The sequence below is a fragment of the Pipistrellus kuhlii genome, unplaced genomic scaffold, assembly GCF_014108245.1.
Source record: "Pipistrellus kuhlii isolate mPipKuh1 unplaced genomic scaffold, mPipKuh1.p scaffold_m20_p_2, whole genome shotgun sequence".
Taxonomy (NCBI): domain Eukaryota; kingdom Metazoa; phylum Chordata; class Mammalia; order Chiroptera; family Vespertilionidae; genus Pipistrellus; species Pipistrellus kuhlii.
This window is the reverse complement of record NW_023425515.1, coordinates 45,926,366-45,942,431: the sequence shown is the minus strand read 5'-3', so window position 1 is coordinate 45,942,431 and position 16,066 is coordinate 45,926,366. Positions and strand designations below refer to the sequence as shown.

Sequence of the window (16,066 nt, the reverse complement as noted above, 5' to 3'; positions counted from 1 at the left end):
AGAGACTGAAGTTAATGAGTTTTTCTATAGTTGACAGTTTCCACCTGTCTAGGGGCAAAGCTGCCAATGTGTGTGTGCCCTTGGAGAATTTACCTCAATGTGCCTTAGAATTTGCAAAACTACCTGGCACATATGAAGGCTTTTTTAAGTGTTGAAGTAAAAACCTTGTACGCATATATGCATAACCCGCGGACACAGACAATAGGGTAGTAAAAGCCTGGGGCGGGGGCCGGGGCGAGCTGGAGAGGATCAATGGACGGAAAAAGGGGACATACGTAATGCTTTCAACAATAAAGATTTAAAAAAATTGGTATTACAATCTCTGGTATTCCTCCTCTGGGGCTCTCTGAATTATTCCAAAGTTTGGGGTAGCGGGGTCCCCCTGCTGGCCACATTCTTAAGGTACCTCTGGTCGCCTCAGCGATGACAAGTCGGTGAAAGGCTTTTTCTATCCACCTCACCGTGAAATGGGGAAGGAAATTGCTAATTTAAATTCCTCAGCTCCAGTTGGTCTCCAGGATGTGAGTGGATTAAGAAATTAGGGAGAAAGAGTATAGAGAGAACGCTTTTTCTCTTTTTGCTAACCGAAGGTCCTGCATTGGGACTTTTTAAGGCTCAGCTTCGATCCTAACGCCTGTGGCTAGGCATTTAAGAGGTCCAGTTTTCACAGCTCATGCAGGCCTTTGGCTGTCTCCACCACCCCCGCTGGAGTCCCAGCTCAGATCCTACTGCCGCGGTTCATCCCAGCTTGAATCCTTTGGAACCTAGGACCCAGCGGCTGCCCGGCAGCTTTGGCCACACCTCCCCGCGCATCAGCGCCCCCGGATTGGCTCAGTGCAGCGTAGCCCCGCCCCCGCCATGGCCGCCGCCCGCCGGCGGTGCCGCTAGTGGCCGCCGGGCTACGGGTTTCGGCGGCTCCTCTCCGGCTGCTGGGCGCCCGGTCCCGGCCGCATGGGCCTCCTCCGAGGCGGGGCTCCGTGCGCGCGGGCCATGGCGCGCCTGGGCGCCGTGCGCTCCCATCACTGCGCGCTGCTGCTGGCCGCGGCGCTCGCCGTCTGCGCCTTCTACTACCTTGGCTCCGGCCGCGAGACCTTCTCCAGCGCCACCAAGAGGCTGAAGGAGGCCCGCGCCGGGGCCCCCGCGGCGGCGCCCTCCCCGCCGGGGCCGGTGCCGGAGCAGGCGCGGGGGTCCGCGGCGCCCGCCCTGGGGGCCAAGGCCAAGAGCCTGGACGGCGGCGGCGGGGCCGGGCCGGTGGACTACCACCTGCTGATGATGTTCACCAAGGCGGAGCACAACGCCGCGCTGCAGGCCAAGGCCCGCGTCGCGCTGCGCTCCCTGCTGCGCCTGGCCAAGTTCGAGGCTCACGAGGTGCTGAACCTGCACTTCGTGAGCGAGGAGGCCAGCCGCGAGGTGGCCAAGGCCCTGCTGCGGGAGCTGCTGCCGCCCGCCGCCGGCTTCAAGTGCAAGGTGAGCGGGGCCGCCGCTGGGGGCTCCCGGCCGGTTGGCCCACCGCATCCCAAGGGCGGCCCGTGTGCGCGCCAGGCCGGGTTCCAGGGGTGGAGAGGGCAGTGCCTTCATTGCGCTGCCCACTGCCAGCGCCTCTGGAAGCCTAACTCTTCACCACCACCACCCTGCGCCCCACATCCCTACATTCCCCCTCCGAAGTGTGCTTTCACTGCGAACGGAAAGTATTGTTCGTGAGCCCCGTGCACTCAGCTGGTGCTAACTTAACCCTGACCAGAACTCCATCTCCTCCCCATTCACTGCGGGCCCCTCGAGAGAATCAGCACACCCCGTCTTTGCTAGCATTGCGAGATTCGGCAGTCCCTTCAGAGTCTGCACCTCTTTTTTATTTTTTTAAAATATATTTTATTGATTTTTTACAGAGAGGAAGAGAGAGGGACAGAGAGTTAGAAACATTGATGAGAGAGAATCATCGATCAGCTGCCTCTTGGATAACCCCTGCTGGGTCTGTGCCCGCAACCAAGATACATGTCCTTGACGGGAATCGAACCCAGAGCCTTTTGGTCCGCATGCTGACTCTCTATCCACTGAGCCAAACCGGTTTCGGCTGCACCTCTTTGTATCCTCTTAGTCTTTGACTTTTGAGGGTGAAGCAGGTCATTTGAAGACACCAGGAGTCATCCTGTGCAGAGCCTATTGGACAGGACCTTTCTTAGCGAGGCTGCGTGAATTGTTGAAGTTGCCCCAACGTTTCTTCTGGTTTTTAAGGTATTTCAGTTTCCTTAAACCCAGCCAGTGTGACCCAGCTCTCCCCCTCTCTGTGCCTCTTCTTTCCCACCCTCGAGGGTCTTGAACTCATGTAGGGGTGCTGGTTCCTCCAAGGGAGCGAGAGAAAGCTGCAAGAGGTACAGATGCCAGCCGGGGAGAGCAGAGCTAGCCAGCCAACTTGTTGCAGGCTGGACCAGCCTTTCCCCGGAATGTCAGAGACTGGGACCCTGGCTTAGCGTCAGTTGCCTTAGTCAAATTGCTTGCCTCATTTTGACCTGGTAGCTACGCAGAGGGGATCTGAGGTTTGATTTTTGGATGAGAATCATAGGTGATCGTAAAGGATGGAGACTGATGGTGGTGGTGGGGAGGCAAGAATAAGATCCCATTTATCTGTGCCCCGAAAATGACTATGGGGAGCTGTTGCCATGATCCTGCAGGCTTCAGGGGTCTGCTGTGGCTTTTTTTTTTTTTTAATTTATTTAAAAAATATATATATATTTTATTGACTTTTTTACGGAGAGGAAGAGAGAGGAATAGAGAGCCAGCAACATCGATGAGAGAGAAACATTGACCAGCTGCCTCCTGCACGCCTCCCACTGGGGATGTGCCCACAACCAAGGTACACACGTCCTTGACCGGAATCGAACATGGGACCCTTTAGTCCGCAGACCGACGCTCTATCCACTGAGCCAAACCGGTTTCGGCTGCTGTGGCTTTTTGTTGCCTACGGACGCAAGCCCTCGTTTCTTGGTAGGGCTCTCTGTGTGGTGGGCCTGGAGATCCCTTCCGGCTTTGCTTCTCATTCTTCACCTACATGCACATGAGATCGTAACAGTGCTGATATGCCTTTCCACAAGCTGCACCGTCTGCCCGGAGTGTCCTTCCTCCCCCCTGGGCCCTTGGCTACTCTTCACTTTCACCTTTTTTTGAGAATGTCCCTAGACCAGGAGGCAGTCTGGGCCCAGCCCTCCGCAGCTCTCCATCCCTGCTTCCCCACAGCATCACAGGTCTGTCCCCTGCTTGTCAGGAACACCCACCGTAGTCAGGGAAGGTCCCCCAGGCCTGGGCTTTGTGTTGTAGGAGGCCAGGAATCCAGGGCCTGAAGCTCATGGCTGGAGGAGCCCTCGGAATCTTCCAACTGGAGGTGGGGCCTGGCCACCTGTCCCAGGTCATCCGTAGGACTCCGCTGTTTAAGAAATGCTGCACTTGTCCACTGGGGAACACCTAGGGCTCTTGGTCATGGAGCCAGTCTGGGCAGGAGCTGTGATTGGACACCAGACACCACCCTGAAGACCAGCACTGTCATCTGTTCACTCCCCGAGTTAAAGGTGGTAACTCAGGCCCACATCACAGCCAGCTCTCTGCCATCCTTCATCCTGAGCTCCAGCTGCAGCTGTTGCACACCCAGCGCTTTCTAGCCTCACGCTTCGTTTTATGTCGTCCTACTGTCAGGATGCTTTCTCCATGTCCACGTTTTGCCCATCTTCAGATCCTATCCCCTCCTTGGGGTGTGGGGGACATGTCTTCCTCTTCCTCCCTTGTGTACTGTCTGGTGCTGTTACAATCTCTCTCTCTCTCTTTTTTTTTTTTTAAATATATTTTATTGATTTTTCACAGAGAGAAAGGGAGAGGGATAGAGAGCTAGAAACATCGATGAGAGAGAAACATTGACCAGCTGCCTCCTGCACACCCCCACATTGGTGATGTGCCCGCAACCAAGGTACATGCCCTTGACCGGAATCGAACCTGGGACCTTTTAGTCCGCAGACCGACGCTCCATCCACTGAGCCAAACCGGTTTTTGCTGTTAAATACCTTATTTCCCATCCCTGTGCACAATGCTCGGCACATAGCACCAGAAATATTGGTCCAGGGGCAGGTCCAGCTTGGAGTCTGTTTTATTGTGTTTCTCTCCTTCTACTGGGCCCAGCAAGGCCTGGAGGCAGCTGCAGGGGAGTTAAGGTATTCACACCTCCCTGCTGAGGTATGAGGGGTGAGAATTTGGGGTCTTCTAGCCAGATGGTCAGATAAGGGTTTATCTGTTCTAGCAGAACATTGCTCCTGTCAACGGGTCCTCTGCCTGCAGCACAAATGTTACATTTGCTTGGTAAACTTTTCCTGAGGTCTCACCATGCTCTGTCAAAGCACCAAGTACTCTTCCTTAGTACTATTTATGACAGTTGTAATTACATAATTTTTAAAAAATATATATTTTTATTGATTTCAGAGATGAAGGAAGAGGGAGAGAGATAGAAACATCCATGATGAAAGAGAATCATGAATCGGCTGCCTCCTGCAAGTCCCTCTACTGGGGATCAAGCCCACAACCCAGGCATGTGCCCTTGACCGGAATCGAACCTGGGACCTTTCAGTTCACAGGCCGGTGCTCTATCCACTGAGCTAACCTGGCTAGGGCTGTAATTACATAATTATTGAATGAATTACTTGTCTGCCTTTCTAGACCATCAACTCTTTAAGGACATGGACCCTGTTTTCTCTTAAATATTGTATCCCCAGCACCAAGCATCATGCTTTGTATAGGGGAGTGCATTTTATTCTGAGAATCACTTTCCAATATTAATTAGGAAGAAGGGAACTATAAAAATTCTCACTTTGGTTGCCTCAGAAGTGTGCTAGAGCATCTTGGAAAACCCGTAGGCTGGGCTCTGGGACTCCACCATGTCTGCAAGATGCAGAACGGCTACAGTGAGCTAGCATAAACTCATGCTCACGCTTGGAGGTCTCTTCTCGGGCTCTATTCAAGTGACACATAAGTTTTTTTTGTTTGTTTTTTTTCCCTGAAATGATTTCAGAAATAGATCATAGACCTATTAGTTATTAGTGACTTTAGGTTGTATTGCTGTTAATTAAATAGCTAAAAAAAAAAAACCTAACACATTTACTTAGTTGTTTTGACTATTATGGAAAGTCAGAATCTACTGGCTTGTCTTCTAATAGTATGAAAATATTGAATATATTATTCAGATGTTTATTTTTAAAAAATATATTAATTTTTTTTACAGAGAGGAAGGGAGAGTGATAGAGAATTAGAAACATCGATGAGAGAGAAACATCAATCAGCTGCCTCCTGCACACCCCCCACTGGGGATGTGCCTGCAACCAAGGTACGTGCCCTTGACCGGAATCGAACCTGGGACCCTTCAGTCCATAGGCTGCTCTATCCACTGAGCCAAACCGACTAGGGCTGAATGTTTATTTTTAAATAAACATCTAAACCTATGTTTCAGGTGCCAGGTAAGGAGCTGCTTCTAGCCTATTTAATATGTCCATGGACTGTACATAGAGTCGCCTGGGGACAGCTACTAAAAGTACAGAATCCCCACCCCTGTCCGTGGGTCCTACTCTTCTGGGTGGGCCTGGGAGTCTGAGCTTGTGTGGGGCTGCGGAGGCAGACGTGGGAGTCACTGCTGTAAGGATACAGGAGGGGCTGGTGCTCCTCTGACATCTTTCAGACTCCGCTCCAGGATTCTGTGCAGCCGGGAGCACACGACCTGGCCTGCACCTACTAGACATTCAGGAAACATTTGACTCCACAGCTCTCCTCCATCCGAGCTATCCTGGTTCTGCTGGCCTGGGCAAGGCTGCCACATTCACTTTGCTGAAGTGCTGATGTTATCACAGCACTTCCACTCACAACCTCCTGGCTCCTGGCTAAAGTCCTCCCAGGGTACTCAGCTTTCTAGACCCTCAGCATCTGGCCTCAGCTTCCTTGTCCAGCCCGTCCTCCCTGAGCTGTAGGACAAGCTTCTGAGCCCTCTGCTGTCTCATTCTGTCGACAGAATCTTACACCTCAAACTTAGGTTGAGATTTTTCTCTTCCACCATCCTTCCTTGCTGTTGATCAGGTTTGATAGAATATGCCATGAAGACCCCAGATAGAGCCTAGCTGGCATGGCTCAGTGGTTGTGCATCGGCCTATGAACCAGGAGGTTATGGTTTGATTCTCGGTCAGGGCATATCTCCAGTGTGGGGCGTGTAGGAGACAGCTGATCAATGATTCTCATCATTGATGTCTCTCTCTCTCTCTCTTCCTCTCTGAAATAAATAAAAATATATAAATACAAAACAAGCAAGATTGAGCTTTACTTCTCATCTAAATGAAATCCAGAGGTAGGCATTCCTGGGCCCTTTGTGAAGTTTTCAGGGTCCTGGGCTTCTTCCAGTTCTCAGTTTCACCATCTCTGGGGAGTGGTCCTTGTCCTCATGGTCTAGGTTGGCTGCTAGAGATTCACTCATCACACCTGTGCTCCAGCAGCAGGATGGAGAACCAAAGCAGAGTACCCCATTTACAAAGGTCAGTTAATGAGGGAGGAGAGGAGGGCAGGTTTTGGGGTAATCAGCCATCTCTGCCCCACCCTCCAGGAGCCCACACTGCACTTTGAAGCCCCAAGAAGGACCAAGCACCTACTGGATGTGGGCCTCTGAATCCAAAGCTGCAGGGGACATAGGCACGGCTCAGGCCCAGCCCGTGCCACCCAGGGACCCATGTCACTTAGCATCACACTCCTGCACACCCCCCGCTGCTGCAAAACTCACTGAGGGGCATGAGATGGTCCCGAGGGAGAGAGGCATCACTGAGTGTCAACCCCAGTTGGCAGGTTACTAGCTTGGTGATTGTGGGGGATCTGCCCTGCCTCTCGGCCTCCTCAGCCTCCTCTGTAACAAGAGAATTAAACACCCACCTCATAGGTGGTGGTGAGGATTACATGGCACTGGCTGTAATGCACTCAGCCCAATGCTGCTGTGCTGGCTGTTGTGTGTCCAGTCTCACAACACGGTACTACTCTGCTGACTTCTGGGAAAATCAATACGACAGGCAGGCCCCAAAGCCCCTGGTTGACCCTGTGCCACCTCCTCCTTAATTTTTATGGTGGCAAGTCCCCTGCAGAGGTCCAGTGAGGCCCATTGAGCCACCATTGGCATGCCTTTGGAGGAGTACAGCCATAGTGCTGCATAGTTGCTCTTGTGCTATCACTGTGTTACAACTCAGGTGGTAACCACTCAGAAAGGCCTTCACTGAAACCCTTCCCTTTTCTGAAGCAGCCCCCATGCTCGTTATCTTTCTCATCAGTGATAACACATATTCATTCATTCATTCATTCATTCATTCATTCATTCAGCTGATGTTCTTGATTGCTAGCCCTGTGCCAGGGCAAGCTGACCTGAGGGGGATGTAGGGGAGGTATGTTTGACCTCGCCTCTCCCCGGCCCTGGAATCGCCTGCAGAGCCTGCCCAGCCCTGCAGGGAAGCCAGTGGCTGCCCAGAGCTGCCTGTCCCTCCAGAAGTCGGTCTGGTTTTTATGTTCCAGGTTAGGCGGGGACAGAACCTAGTCCTTGCCCTCAGGTAGCCTACGTTCTGGGGCCGGGGATGTGTGGGAGGTAGAATTTAGACACATGACAAGTACATGTAGAGGGAGTCGTCGTGATTGGTTGTACAGGGAGGAGTCAAGAGGATGACACATTTGTGTCGGGGTGAGGGTGGTTGGCTGTTTGGTGTAAGCGTCAGGTCTGGCCCCCTGCTGAGGTGACGTGAGCAGGGACTGCAGGAAGTGAGAGTGCCAGCTGTTTGGACACCTGGAAGAGAGCTCTTGTCAGAAAGGCCTTAGGCAGGAGCGTGCTCTAAAGGTTTGAGAAATAACTGTCCTCTTTGTTTGCCGTCTGCCTCTCCCTGCTGCAATGTAATCTCCGTGAGGGCAGGACGTAATTTACCTTCACTTACTGAGGCGGACAGGAACCCCGTAACTGCCACCCCCGTTTCTGGCCTGGTTGGAAGTGATACACAGACACGGGGAGCAGGAGCCGCCTAACCCGGAACATAAAACCAGAGGACAGGCAGCTCTGGGCAGCCACTGGCTTCCCTGCAGGGCTGGGCAGGCTCTGCGGGCGATTCCAGGGCCGGGGAGAAGAGGCGAGGTCAAACATACCTCCCCCATGCCCCCCTCAGGTCAGCTTCTCCTCCGGCCTTAAGGGAGGTGTTTGTGTGCACCTTGTGGGGAGGGGAGAGGCGGGAGCAAGAGGCCGGAGTGCTGGTCTTGTGGAGCAGCCGCCATGGAGAAGGCATGAAACAATGGGAATGGCGGTGCCCCCTCTTCCTCCCATCCCCGTCATATTCTTAGCACTGTTCCTGGCACAGTCTAGGTTCTCAATGATATTTTGTAGTTGACTAATTGATGGCTGTGTTAAACGAAAGAAATCATAGTGTACTTGTGATCTGCCCCTCATGCATCAGACTTCAGCCTCCCTAGAGCATGAGGCTCAGTCTCCAGATGACAAGTGAAGAATAAGAAGGAAGCCACGTCCTTCAAAAGCGATGGTTGGATTCCCAGAGCAGTGTATGCTGAGGACTAGAGTGACAAGACAATGGCTACAGCTCTCTGTGCACATTGGGGATTTCTGGAGGTTCTTTTACTGCAAGAGCAGAGCTGTGATTGTCTTTGAAAAGAAGAGTGCTTCAGCTCATAGTTGGGGCTTGAAAGAAGCCAGAGTGTAAGGACCTGGATGCTGGCTGTCTTGCTGAGGGAGCGAATGACAAACAGGTGACCCTGAGATGCAGATTCCCCAGCGCCTCACGGCACAGCATGAAATGTTTGAATAGGCTTCGGTAGTCTGCAAACAGGTAATCAAAGAAATGTGTCCTGAAATGAGAGGCTCATTGAAAAGATGGCATTTTATACTGTGGAACTAGAGGCCTGGTGCACGAAATTCTTGCACAGGGGTGGGGAAGTGAGGGTTCCTCGGCCCCGCCTGCATTCTCTTCCAGTCCGGGACCCCTTGGTGGATGTCCAACTGCCAGTTTAGGCCCGATCCCAGCCTGGGCTATGGGGATTGGGCCTAAACTGGCAGTTGGACATTCCTTGAGGGATGTAGCAGTGTGCCAAGTGGCAGGCGGCCAGGGAGGAGCCCGAACTGGGGTCAGGCACCATGCCGCTTGCACTCATCCTCTGCTGCCTCCGCTCGGTAGTGCTGCTGTGGAGGTGGGAGAGGCTCCCACCACTGCAGCTGCGCTCACCAGCCAGGAGCCCAGCTTCTGGCTGAGTGGTGCTTCCCTTGTGGGAGTGCCCTGACCACCAGGGGGCAACGGCTGCATTGAGCATCTTCCCCCTGGTGGTCAGTGCACATCATAGTGACTGATCTACCGGTTGACTGTCTGCCCCCTGGTGGTCAGTGCACATCACCGGGAGCCGTTGAGTGGCTTTAGCACATTATTAGCATATTAAGCTTTGATTAGTTGAACAGCCAACTGGTTGACTGAACACTTAGTATATTAGGCTTTTATTATATAGGATTTAGAGAACAGTGTTATTTTACTAAATGCATTTTAAGTGGAACTCTGTTAAATTATAATACGTTCATGAAACTACTGTAGTAGCTTTTGTAATGCGTTTCTTGTGGAAGACTTTAGTTCTGTTTCTGCACGTTGACATAAAGAGCCTACAACTAATTTAAAGCATTCCTTTTCCGTGGGAGTTCAAAATCAGTAGTTAACTATCTGGTCTAGTAATAATTAATGTCGTTTTTAAACATTCGTTTAAAATCTTGCTTGGCGTTGACTTGTATTGACATAACCTTCAAACACGTGGTATCTACAGAACGTGTGAAGTGCAATTAACAAGTTTTGCTTGAAAAAGTTTGTGTTTGGTTTGGTTTTTGTTGCAAAACTAGGGCTAAGAAGATGGCGGATGAAGAGCATATTCGGCACTGCATGCTTTACAAGTTCCAATTAGGAAGAAAAGCAAGTGAGGCTGCAAAAAACATCTGTAGTGCTCTTGGTCAAGATGCAGTTAGCGCCAGAAAATGCCAGCGTTGGTTTGAGAAATTTCGCGAGGGAAATTTTTCGTTAGATGACAAGAGCGGTCGAGGCCGTGTGTCCAATTTTGATCAAGAAGCTCTTCAAACTCTTTTGGTGCAAAATCCTCAAATTACCCAACAAGAGCTTGCGACAACTTTAAATTGTTCACAAAAAACAATTTCCAATCTTTGCAAAATTTTCTTCTTGGAAAAAAATTTAATAATGAAGAATGCCTCAAAAATGCATTGACCGAATTTTTTGCATCAAAATCACAAGAATTTTACAACAGAGGGATTAAAATGCTTCCTGAGTGTTGGGCACAAGTAGTAGAAAACAACGGCAACTATATTGTTGATTAAATTTTGTTGTATTGTTTAAATAAATTCGATTTTAAAAAAGTATTAGAAAACGACATTAATTATTACTAGACCTAATATACAATAAAGTCTGGGTCATTTCACAGGTATGGGTTGAGATCATAAGGTAAAGCTAGTAACTTAGGCCAAGGTTCATCGTATATATGAAATACATTGATACATGGGTGATCGGTAAATGCTGTGGGGGCTTCAGTGTACAGATGAAATGGTCCAGCTTTGGGCACCAGTAATGCTTCATGATGTCTGTATTGTTGTCTGTTCTCATGGGCCATTTTAAAAAAGACTGATACATTTTTTGCAATTAAAAAATGCATATACCATTAAATTCACCCTTTAAAATGTACAATTCAGTAGTTTGTTTGAAATCAATGAAAATATGTTTTCATTGATTTCAGAGAGAGGAAAGGAGAGGGAGAGAGGGATGGAAATATCAACCCTTTGTATGCCATAGCATCTGTAGATGCAAGCAGTTGCTTTTTTAAAAATTAAATTCAGCTGCTTCCTGCTAGCTCCTACTGGGGATGGAGCCCACAACCCTTGCAGGTGCCCTGACTGGGAATTGAACTATGACCTCCTGGTTCATGGTTTAGTTCTCAACCACTGAGCCACACTGGCCAGGCCACATTTCAGTAGTTTTTAATTTATTCACAAGGTTGTTCAATTATAACCACTGATTCCAGGATGTTTCATCAACCCCAAAAGAAATCTTACACCCATCAGCAGTCATTCCCCATTTCCCTTCCCCGCCAGCCCTGGCAACCACTACTCTGTTTTCTCTCTGTATGCATTTGCTTATTCTGTACGTTTGGTATAAATGGAGTCATTCAGTATGTAATCGTTTGTTCCTGGCTTTTTCCACTTAGTGTAGTGTTTTCAAGGTTTGTGTGCATGTGTCAGTACTTTCTCCCTTTTAATGATTGAATAATAGTCCATTATATGGCTATACCAAATTTTACTCACTCATTAGTTGATGGACACATTTAGGTTTCCACTTTTTGGCTATTATGAATAATTTGTTGTGAACATTCATTTATAAGTTTTTGTGTGGATATATGTTTTTAGGTTGCTTGGGTATAAACCTAGGAGTTGAATGGCTGGGTCATATGGTAATTTTGTTTAACTTTTTGAGGAACTGCCAGCCTGTTTTCAGAAGTAGTTGTACCATTTTCATTCCCATCAACAATGTGTTGAGGATTCCAGTTTTCTTCACATCCTCTCCTGTTCTTGTTGACTTTTTTTATTATAGCCATCTCGTGGGTGTGATGTAGCATCTCATTGTGGTTTTGATTTGCGTTTCCCTAAAGACTAATGATGAGATGGTTATATATTGATAAGGATAAACAAATGAATTTACTTGGTATTTTTCTTACATATTTACTAAAATGCATTTTACAAGGAAAAAACAGGTACCTTGACTCTCCTCACCCTGCCATGTTTCCCTGGAAACACGTGTATTTGGAAGAACATGGTTTGGAAATTTCTGGTATGTATGTACCATCCTGTTCTACCTAAAACGAAAGAGAAAGTGTTACTCCTGCGGAGTGGGAGGGGCTGCGAATGGGCTTCCTCTTAAAAAGGGGGAGAATGATAGTGACAACGGTTTTCTCCAGCGCCTCAGAGCTCACAAAAGTGCCTTCACCAGCGTCTCATCTGGGCATCACTGTCGCCCATAACGGCATCCCCGAGTGTGAGACGCCTGGTGTCCCACTTCATTTCCTGCACTAAACCGCGAGGCTGGGCTAGGTGACCTGACTTGTAGGAGACACTACAAGACTGCGAGTGGTGCGGGCTGGGCTGGAGCCTACCTCCCAATCTGTCATCTCCCAGCCCAGCTGCCCCTAATTCAGTCTGCGCAACGGCTGCAAAGTGCAGCTTCAGTCTCTGCACAGAGCCTTGCAGAGGCCGCACGCATTGGGGCGGGAAGAAAACTCCGGTCCTCAGTGAGCTGACAGACCCGAGGTGGAGTGACAGCGACTTGTTCAGGTGCACTCAGAGCTGGGTGAGGGCCAGCCCACGCCCTTTCCCGGACTGTGTGAGGGTCGTTGTTAGCAGCAGCTTCTGTCCCCTTTGGAAGCGGGGTGAGAGCCAGCTCACCCTGACTCCCACGCAGGCAGGGGAGGAGCCTCTTTTCAGCCATCTCAGCTGGGCCTCGCCTCCCAGATGTCTCTGGCTGGGGAGTGAAGGCATCACACTGATTGATCTCCTGGAGGCCAAACTTTGTAGGTCCCTCGGGGTTGATTTTCCAGCTGCCCTGTGCCTGAGATCATCAGGGGAGTATCCGGGGAGCAATATTCATTGGAGGAAAACCTCATGGTGTGTCCTGCTTGGGGGTGGGCGTTGGAGGGAGCTCAGGAGCTGGAATCTGGAGGAGGAGGCGTTGTCCCCACCCCTCCCTGAGACCCAGTCGCAAGGCTGGGTCACTTCACTGCTTTTACGAATCGTGTGCGCCGCACCGCGCGGCCGCTGGAGGGCGCCGTTGCTCCACGGTTGCTTGGCCGGAGCCGGTGCCTGCAGTCCGCCCGCGCTGTTTCTGCCACCTTGCAAACCCCGGGCTTAAGCAGAGCAGTTTTGTTCTTTCTCCGCGAGCATCCGTCCCACACAGCTGCCCCAGGGGTTTAGAGAGGAAGACTGAAATGAAAGGGCATCTGCGCGGTGACTGTGGGCAGTCGTTTCCTTCCTGCGTGCGGTGTAAACCTGCTTTGATGAGGCGCTTTGAAAAGGGTGGATGCCAAGCGGGGGTGGTGGGGTCCTGCGTGGAGAGGCCTCCAGCGCTTCCCTGCAGGTCAGCGCCGGGAGGAGTGTGGACGGGGACGGGTGTGACTGCGCACAGGAGCCTCCAGGACCCTCCTCGGTCCGCCCTGGGCCCCGGCACAGCAGCGTTTCCGCAGGCGCTGGCGCACCCTTTCCTCGCCCTCCGAGGTCTCATCACACCTAGCCTGTGCCCTCCGGTGCGGGAGGCGGGCTTCCTCTTAGAAAGGGGAAATGTGTTGCTTGCACCTACTGGTGTAGGTGGGGCCCTCTCAGCCACCACGAGCTCTTGCGGCCCAGGCGTTTAGTGGGAAGTTGGGTGAGTGGCCCAAATCCCCTAGAGGCAGGCATGGTGGGAGGGGCACAGTGACCTGCGTGCTGATCCTGGCAGGCAGCTGACAGGTGGGCTCAGATTCCCATCTCAGGGCCACGGAGTGCGGTGAATGGAGCTTCCGCAGTCTGTCCCTGGCTGGGGGGGGGGGGGGAGGAGGGGGTTAGGGTTAGGAGGGGCGGAAGCTGGGCCACAGCCCGAGGGCCTGAGAAAGGAGGCCTCTGGCCCCACGCAGGCACTCAGAGGACTGGAGGGCAGGGAGTCCCTGGAAGGGCGCCCTGCTTTCCCTCCTCACACCTGTTCCTCTTCACTGCTCTTGCCTCGGCCTCCCAGTCACACACTGGCCGCGGGCTGCTGAGGACTGGTCAGGACGCCTGGGGCAACCTCACCTTCCAACCCTGGACTCCAGGCCAGAGGGCCTGTCAGCTGGCACAGAGCCTGCCTTTAACTGAATGTCTAATGAATGAGAGCCATTTGCTTTATGGAGTGGGGCAATTACCGCTAAGCAGCCCTGTTATGCGATCCGGTTGGGAGGAGGGTTGTTCCAGAGGCCGGTCTCTGTTGCCTTTCTCCGGCGGCCAGGCCTGGGCCTGGGAGCACCTGTTCTTTCTCCCTGCGCTCAGCTCACCGCGCTCCCCACCACCAGCAGCCTCTGTCCCCAGCCTGCCTGCCAAGGAGAGGCCCGGGCAGGAGCGCGTGGTGTGGAGCCCAAGACGTGGGCTCAGATGAGGTCTGTGACGTTTGGGAGCAGCGTGGCCCTGGCTGTAACCCCCCTGAGCCTCCATCCCCTCACTCACGGCCTCACAGCTGGCGGCCTCTGGTTAGTATGGGGGCCGCCTAGGAGGACCAGGATGCCTTGAGCCCCGCCTCCCTCATTTGGCAGTGGGCCACCAGAGGTCAGGGCTGGAGGGGATTGGAAAGGCCGTGTAGTCCTGTCTCTTCCTGTTACCTGTTAGGACCCTGGGGCCCAGAGAAGCCAAGCAGCTTGTTCTAGGCCGCACGACTGGCTAGTGGACAAGGGGTCTGGGACCAGGCCTCCTGCTCCTGTTCTCTCCCTGCCTGCTGTCCCTCTGGTTTGTTTCTGAAGCCAGTTCTGGGCTATGATGGTCGTTCTGTGCTTGTTTGCCTTCTGCTTTTGCTCCTGGCCGGACACCCTTTTCTCATCCACTGGTGACTGGCCAGCCTTCGCCTATGTTTTGTGTACATTGAACGGCTTAGCGTCACGCCTCGCTGAGGGGCTGCTGCGGAGTAAAGCTGAGGGGCCTCCGTGGGTGCAGGCCCCGAACCTTCTGAAAGGCACCCGCTGTCCCTCTGCCCGGCCCTGCCACTCCCTGGGCCCAGCCCATGCATGTGATCACGGGGTGGTCCTGTAGGGAATCCTGCTGCTGTCTCATTTCCAGGTCTGCACCCTGTCAACCCTATTCCTGCGTGTCTGTTACAAGGATCTCTGGGTGCCCCTCATGGGAGCTGACCTATGCTGTACACAGCTCTGAGGAATCCTGGGCCGTGGGGAGGGTGTGAGAACGTGGGAGGAGAAAAGGCTTGGAGAAAAGTGGGTCGTTAGGAGCAGTGCCAGGGCCCCCCGGGAGCCCATTGCAACCGGCTTCTACAGCGAGTATGAACCCCAAACCTGAGGAACCACCATAATGTTCCCACGTCCCCTTTGCAGGCACACGCCAGGTGTGGTGGGGGAGTTTGCATCTCTGCTCATTTCACATGACATGGGGCGCCACGTGGGGGGCATCCCATGAGCATTTTCCTGTCTTTCTGCCTCGTCTTGCGCTGACTGATTGTTTGGCTGTCGTGCGAGTTATTGTCACGTTTCTTTTGTAAACTATTCTGTGGGTTTCTGAGTTTTGACGCTAAATAACACCATGGAGAACATCGCGGTGTGCATGGTTTTCTTCTTCTTTTGAATTGCTCCCAGGAACCCTTCCTTGACTCTCCTCAAGGTACATCGGCAATCCTAAATGCTCCCGCACCAGCAGGTAACACGTGGGAGTCGGGACCCAGCAGTGAGGCCCCTCGATGCTCACTCTCTTGCCTTCTTAGTATAAAGAGTGTTGCCAGCTAATTTACATTGCACAGTCCTGCTTTCTCTCCTCTTATGTCGTACGCATTGCATTTTTTTCAAATGTTACTTTTAGTATTTTTTATACATTAAATTCTGAGATATTAAAATATATAGAAAAATTCAGAAAAAAATATAATGGACACTTATTTCCCTACTATATAGGTTAAACTGGAGCTAACATTTTGCCACATTTGCTTAGATACTTTTTAAAAAAAGAAATAAAATATTACAGATTTACCTGAAGCCCACCCCTAATTCTACTCTATCCTCCTACCGGCTGAGGTGTTTGTTCTCTATCACCCACGAGAAGGTGGTGTGCTTTATGGAATTTGAGGTTTTGTACCTTTACTTTTACCACATATATGTGTGTCTGTAAGAAATATACACTGAGCGGCCAGATTATTATGATCTCTGAACACATAATAATTTGGTCACTCAGTGTATAGCCTAAATAATAAAAGGCTAATATGTAAATTGTCCCTTTGACCAGGAGTTT

At 51.4% G+C, this 16,066-nt stretch overlaps 1 protein-coding gene across 2 annotated transcripts in view; it reads left to right on the top strand.

Annotated features, from left to right (window-relative positions):
* Positions 1 to 845: 845 nt before the first annotated feature.
* XXYLT1 (xyloside xylosyltransferase 1) overlaps positions 846 to 16,066 on the top strand; it is a 154,699-nt gene continuing 139,478 nt past the window's right edge. For both annotated transcript variants that reach the window (XM_036446010.2, XM_036446011.2), the window contains exon 1: positions 846 to 1,467. In XM_036446010.2, coding sequence (XP_036301903.1) covers positions 952 to 1,467 — 516 coding nt within the window. In that variant the 5' untranslated portion in view covers positions 846 to 951. The remainder of the gene's footprint in view (positions 1,468 to 16,066) is intronic.